The sequence below is a fragment of the Terrapene carolina genome, unplaced genomic scaffold, assembly GCF_002925995.2.
Source record: "Terrapene carolina triunguis isolate 2854851 unplaced genomic scaffold, T_m_triunguis-2.0 Scaffold34436, whole genome shotgun sequence".
Classification (NCBI taxonomy): domain Eukaryota; kingdom Metazoa; phylum Chordata; order Testudines; family Emydidae; genus Terrapene; species Terrapene triunguis.
This window is the reverse complement of record NW_020698787.1, coordinates 269-7,086: the sequence shown is the minus strand read 5'-3', so window position 1 is coordinate 7,086 and position 6,818 is coordinate 269. Positions and strand designations below refer to the sequence as shown.

Sequence of the window (6,818 nt, the reverse complement as noted above, 5' to 3'; positions counted from 1 at the left end):
GTCTCTAGTTTACAGATGGGGAAACTGAGGCACGGAGCAGGGAAATGACTCACCCATGGTCCCCCAGCAGGCCCAGGCATTGCACTAGGAATAGAATCAGGTGTCCAGTGCTCTAACCCCTGGGCCATGCTGCCTCCTGCCTGCATCACGTTCCCCAGCCAGCAGGCTCCAGCTTGCTCCTTGAGGTTCTTGCGTTTCTTAAGGCCAGACTGCAGTGACTCAAACAACCCCCAACGGCTTCGGAGCAGGACGGAAGGTTAAAATAAATGGGCCGGTGAAGCAAGTCCTGCCCAGCTGCGGAACGGGAAGCCAGGCAGGAGCCCAAAGCACAAAGCTAACAAAAGGCACAGTCCTGAGGGGCCAGGATCTCAGCTTGGCCACCCGTGAGCCTTTATTTTATCCAGGGAAGAGAGAGAGATGCAACGGTGTCGTGGATTTAGCTCCCAGCGTGGCCAGGGCAGCTCAGTACAGCCGTTGTCCAAAGCATCTGATTGTGGAAGGACCCCGACCCTCTGCATTGAAGGTATTCAGGCACGTACCACTTCTTGGTGTCCCCCCCATTCCCCCAGCATACAGCCATGCACCCACGCATACTCCCCCCGTGTACCCTGCCCCCCTTCCTATTGATTTCAAGAGCCAGGCCAAACCCTCTGAGCACAGGGAGCAGCTGGGCTCACGCTTTGCTTGCAACCAGTGCCGGCAGCTAAACGGGCCGGCCGGCCAGCGAGGGCCCAGAACCGCACGGTGGGGCTGTAGCCTGGCGTGCCACAGGCAGCAACCGGATTGCGCTGCGTCTGGTGGCAGACCACTGCACAGGTGCACTCTGGTGAACGGCCAAGGGGGATCCTGTAGGAGCAAGGCCGGGGGGGTGGGACCTCTCAATGCAGCCTGGGGCACACGTCCTGTTCTGATGGACACACTTCAGACGGGCTGCGGACACATTGGAAAGGGCTCAAAGAGCCACAAGAATGATTCCAGGGCTGGAAAATCTGCCTGAGAGCGAGCGAGACTAAAAGCAGCTCAATCTAGGTGATAGATGAGTGTAATTAACCGCTGGACAAGGCTGATACAGAGGGAGACATTCTGGGCTAAATGCACCGGCACCAACCCATCCGTGAAAGCAGGTTGGCAGCTGCTCTGCGCCAACAGGGCTGAACCAGCCGGAGCACTCCGGGGAAATCGACAGCCCTCGCAATTCAAAGACAAATCAAACGAAAAGTGGGCCTTCTTCACAGCCCTGGCCCCTCCCCCATGCAGCACAGCAAACAGAGTTTAAAAGCCCTAACCCCAACTCCCGAAATTTGCAACAGTCTCTAGATTTTACTCCTTCCTGTGCCCCCCCTCCCCCGCAGCATTTCTGGGAGGCAGGTGGCCAGACCCCCCGGGACTATTTCACTGCCTGACCGGTGAAGTTGTCCACCAGGTGCTTCTGAGGCCACTTGCCAAGCCCTTGGGAGGTCAGGTAAGCGAAGAGCTGGTCCTTGGCGCTCTGGTAAGACTCCGCCTGGGTCTAAAGAGGGAGAAAGAGGCACACTCTGAACTGGCCAGGGCACAGCGGGGCTAACGGACTCGAGCAAAAAGATTTAAGTCTGGCAGTGAGATGTGGGTCAGAATCAGCCCCATGTAGGGTGACCAGATGTCCTGATTTTATAGGGACAGTCCCGATTTTTGGGTCTTTTTCTTATATAGGCTCCTATTACCCCCCAGCCCTTGTCCCGATTTTTCACATTTGCTGTCTGGTCACCCTAGCCCCATGTTACGGAGCCGGAGCTGGGGGGGGGGACAGAACGGGGACTGAGGCATAAACTGGGGAAGCGATCTGACTAAAGTCACATGCAGAGTTAGTGGCAGATGGGAACAGAACCCAGGAGTCCTGACCCCAAGTCCCCATCCCCCTCCTCCTCTTCTAACCACTAGACCTCTCCCCTCCCACAGCTGGGAGCAGAACCCAGGAATTCTGACTCCTACCATTCTTCCTGACATACCCACATACCCCACCCTCCTGTGTCTTCCCTTCCGCACTTGGCAGCCCCTCACCCCCCCCGTATAACATGCCCCCTTCCCCACTTCTACCCCCCGCGCCCAACCTTGGCTTGGTGGTAAGTGGGCAGCGCCAGCAGGGCGTTCCTGTTCATCTGCTGCGCCACCTCCCTGAAGTATCGCAGCATGGCGGCTTTGCAGATCTGGCTGGGGAAGACCTGGTCCTCCACGGCGGGGTTTCTGGAGGGGGGGAGAGGAAGGAGACGCTCAGATAGAGGGGGCAAGGGCAGCTCCAGCTGCTGATCAACAGCCGTGGGTGCTAGTGACCCGGCTTTATGCACAGACTGGGGATAGACACACCTCTGTCCCAGTGCCCCACCACCCATCCGCAGCCACCCACGGAGGGGCCAGTTACCACCGGGGCCTCGGCAATTCTCTGCCATTAGGAATGGAGACGCTCCTTAGTGTCACACACGGGCGACCGGGCTGGGGCGGCTCTGGGCGAACACCCAGCTGGGGCCGCACCGGAGGGTGAACCAGGCTCCAGTGCCCATTTCCGGAGCCCCCCAGCTCCAGGGGGATACAGGTTTGGACTGGGGAGGGGGAGTAGATGGGGGGCACTGCAGGAGGCAGAGACATCATCTGGGGGGAGCCCAAGCTCTGTGTTCATGGGGGATGTAACAGAGAAGCCTGGCTACGGAGAGCAGCCCCCGGGGTACACCCCCCACCCCCGTCCATTGGGAATCATCCCCCAGCATCCTGCTGGCACTAGAGGACCGTCAGGGGACTCAGGGGACCCAGAGATTAATTCCCCCCGCACCGTGATCCCTGCCCCCCACTCACTTCAGCATGGCCAGCCCAGTGGCACCGTCCACCCGCTCTGGGGCTGCGTCCCCGCGGCACCAGTTGAGGCTCAGCCTGCAGCACTCGGCGCTGGAGCTGAGGGGGCCGACGCGGGGTCCCAGGAAGAAGCAGACCTGGTGCTGGGCGTAGGGGGCTGGCAGGCCGGCCTCGGGGCCCAGCTGCAGCCGCTCGTTGATGACCCAGTTCAGGGCGGGCTGGTCGGGGCCGGGGTCCGCTGGACAGGGGGAGGAGAGAGGCCGAGGCAGCTGCAAGGCCATTGCTGCGTGGCCCCTTCCAAGGCATTGAGCCCCCGCCCCGCTCCCTGCAGCACAGCGCCCCCTTGTGCCATGCTGGGGACAGCGCCCCCTACTGAGCCCCTGCCCCGCTCCCTGCGGCACAGCGCCCCCTTGTGCCATGCTGGCGTCAGCGCTGTGTGGGGACAGCGCCCCCTACTGAGCCCCCACCCCGCTCCCTGCAGCACAGTGCCCCCTAGGGCCATGCTGGGGTCAGTGCTGTGCGGGGACAGCGCCCCCTACTGAGCCCCTGCCCCGCTCCCTGCAGCACAGTGCCCCCTAGTGCCATGCTGGCGTCAGAGCTGTGCGGGGACAGCGCCCCCTACTGAGTCCCTGCACTGCTCCCTGCAGCACAGCACCCCCTTGTAACACACGGAGATCAGCGCTATGCAGGGAGAGCACCCCCTAATGAGCCCCTGCCCCACTGCGTGGGGAACAGCGCCCCCTTGAGCCACGCTGGGGTCAGTGCTGTGCGGGGAGAGCGCCCCCTACTGAACCTCCACCCCACAGATCCTCTCCCGACCACCCCCTCCCCCACTCGCTCAGCACCGTGCCCTCATCGAGCCCCCTCCATGCTCTACTCCCTGCTGCACAGTGCCCCCTACTGAACCCCCCTGCACCATCCTGCTCCCCACTAGCCCCCCCCCCCACTCCCTGCAGCCTGGCACTGCTACTGACCCCCCCCATTACGCCTCCCCATGAGCCCCCTGCACCACAGCGCCCCCCCTGCCCACGGTGGCCTCAGTTCTCACCTAGGATGATGCTGGAGAGGTACAGCGGCTCCATGAAGTGGCTGAGGAGCGCCCCCTGCAGGCCCAGCACGCTCCAGCGGCTCAGCTTGTCACTGCCCGAGGCGCAGCAGACCCAGGCGGCCAGCAGGCTTGGGGGGCAGCTGGAGACGGGCGTCAGCGCGCCCTTGGCATGGACGTAGAGGCCGACCGAGGGCTTCCTCCCCGGGAACGGGATGCTGCAGTGAGCGGGGCGGGGGGACGGGCACGGCGGGTCACAGGGGGGCAGGGGACAGGGGCACTGGGCTGGGGGCAGCTCAGGGTTTATCAGCCACTAGAAAGAGGGCTGATTTCTAGGGAGAAAAGACAAACAGTCCCCAGCCCCACAGCAGCACCCCCCAGCATCAACCCACGCCTCTGCCCCGCAGCAGATTCCCACCATTCTGAGCACCACACCCCCAGCACCTCTCTGCCACCCCACTGTCCCACATCTCGGCCCCTCAGCTCCACCCCACTGCCCTGCCACACCCTAGTTCTGCTCCCCAGCTCTGCCATGCCCCTCTGCAGCACCCTGCCTCCTAGTTCTGTCCCACTCCTCTGCCTCCGTCACCGCACTGTTGATCCCCAGCTCTAACCCCCCCCAGCCCACCCTCCCACAGCACCACCCCGCATCCATGTCCCACGGCACTGCCCTGGCACTCCCCAGCACCGCCCCACACCCTCGACCCTTCTCCCCCCCAGCCCCCACACTCACGGGAAATTCTCAGAGGCCCCTGTGGGTGTGCGGCTCAGATACAGGTGCACAAAGACCTTCGGCTTGAGGGCCAGCAGCCCCCCCTCTGCCGAGGGCTGGAAGATGCATTTCTCCCGGTCCGCCGGCTCCTTCAGGTTGCACCACAGCAGCAGCTGTTTGTACAGGTACCTGCTGGGCGGGGGGGGGGGAGCAGAGATCCCCCGTCACGGCCGGGACTGGTCCCACAAGAGCTCGGACCCCTGCCTCCACCCCCACAGGATCAGACTGATCTCCCCAACCTTCACATCCTGCCTATGGGAGGGACAGAGTCCCCTATGACAACTGCTAGGCTCCATCCTCGAGGAGGAGGATCGGGGCCCCTCCCTGACTGTTATGGGCTGGCTCCTCCAGACCCCATGGGCCCCTCCCCATCTCTAGCCCAGCCAGCCAGCCTCCCATTGCAGCTTAGCGACCGGAGCACAATAGCGACCGGAGCACATCTCACCTCTGCAGCGCCCGGCGAGCCACCACCAGGCCGTGCGTGTCATGGAGCCGCCAGCCCCTGAAATCCAGCCAGCCACCGTAGCAGGTATCGCCAGTGCCCAGCGCCACCAGCTCAAAGCTCTCCCTGCAACCCTGCTGCGTGTCCATCACCTCTGCAGGGCAGGGAAGGGTTAAACCACAGTGCGGGGGCACCAGGAGGTCAAAGACTGAGGAGGCAGCGAGGAGGCAGCAGGGCCAGGAGTAACCTGTCCTCATCACTGCCCCAGCCTCAAACTACTCTCCTCCAGTTTAGTGATCAGAGCCGGGGGGGCTGGGAGCCAGGACTCCTGGGTTCTATCCCCAGCTCAGGAAGAGGCGTGGGCTCTAATGGTTAAAGAGGGGAGGGGGCTGGGAGCCAGGACTCCTGGGTTCTATTCCTGGTTCTGGGACTTCTGCATCACTTAGAATTTGGAAGGCGGCAGTGGGCAGGTTTCCTAGCTTATATTCCTGGCTCCGACCCTTAAATGACACTCCCCTCTGAAAACTGGGGATAGAACCCAGGAGTCCTGGCTCCAAGCACCGGGGAACGCACCAACCCATTTATGATCAGCCACCCATTTGTTCTTTCATCTGCGGAGTTTTCTCCCCAGTCCATACACCCCAACCTCCCACCCCACAGGGCTGGGTGCATCTCCCCTGCCGGGGAGAGCGCCACCTCTGTCCAACACACACCGCAGTGCCTGGGTCAGCCCCCTGCAGGCCATCAGCTGCCCGGCTACATCTGCTCAACGGGTTCCTTCAAGGTGCCAGGGGAAGGGTGAGCTTCTCCTGCAGCCATCCAGCCTTGTGGGGTAGTGGGGGGGCAGGCAGGGCCTGGCCAGCCAGATGCGCCTCACCTCGCTCCAGGATGAAGGCTGCCACGCTGCTCTTACAGCTCCAGTACTGCGGGTCCCCTGCCAGGAGCCGATCGAAGGTGTCGCTGGTGAGGGCCGCACAACGATGCACGTGGGAGAACACGTTTTCTGCAGCAGGGGGACGGGGAGTGTGAAGAGAGCAGATCTGGTCCCTGGGCATCGAGGGACTCGGCCCAGACGCTGCAGTGATGGGCGTCAGTGTAACCCCCTTATGTCAGGTGGGGGTCAGACCTGGCACACGGGGGAGGGGGAGCAGTGCGACGGAGTCAGACCGGGCACCCGGGGGCAGCAGCAGAGGGACTGGGCACACCAGGGGGAGCAGTGCGACAGGATCAGACCAGGCACACAGGGAGCTGGGGGGATGGGGCACGCTGGGGGGAGCAGTGCGACGGGGTCAGATCAGGCACATGGTTGGGGGGGGTGGCACCATGGAGATCCGGGAGGAGAGAAATCAGGAACTGGCCAGAGGAGAAGGCCTGGGAGAGGGCAGGGTTCAGAGCGATGCAATGGGGTTGGGCAGGGCACGTGGCATGGGAAGCAGCGTGATGGGGCCAGACAGGGATGCCCAGGCCTGGGCACGGCCGGGGGAGATGAGTTAGGGGGACCCCCAGGACTGGGCCCGGTGGGGCCAGACAGGGCTGCCCGGGGGCACCTGTCTCTTGCCTGTGACCGGAGGTCTCAGGAAATAGGCCTCTGGCCGCCGCTCTGAGGCTATAGGACAAGAGAGAAAGTGCCGCCAATCGCAAGGGGCAGGGGGAGCGGTCGCTTTAGGGAGCACCAGAGCATCCCCGGCACAAGGCAGGACCCCTGGATTCTATTCCCCAGTTCTGGGAGGGGAGTGGGG

The 6,818-nt window shown here is 63.2% G+C and overlaps 1 protein-coding gene across 1 annotated transcript in view; it reads right to left on the bottom strand.

Moving 5' to 3' along the window:
- Positions 1-1,387: 1,387 nt before the first annotated feature.
- Positions 1,388-6,818, bottom strand: part of ADAD2 (adenosine deaminase domain containing 2) — a 5,654-nt gene continuing 223 nt past the window's right edge. Inside the window, exons 2-8 of the mRNA XM_024215643.3 lie at positions 5,957-6,082; positions 5,083-5,233; positions 4,599-4,769; positions 3,869-4,083; positions 2,824-3,058; positions 2,088-2,220; positions 1,388-1,510 (exon numbers count right to left, since the gene is read on the bottom strand). Coding sequence (XP_024071411.2) covers positions 1,388-1,510; positions 2,088-2,220; positions 2,824-3,058; positions 3,869-4,083; positions 4,599-4,769; positions 5,083-5,233; positions 5,957-6,082 — 1,154 coding nt within the window. The remainder of the gene's footprint in view (positions 1,511-2,087; positions 2,221-2,823; positions 3,059-3,868; positions 4,084-4,598; positions 4,770-5,082; positions 5,234-5,956; positions 6,083-6,818) is intronic.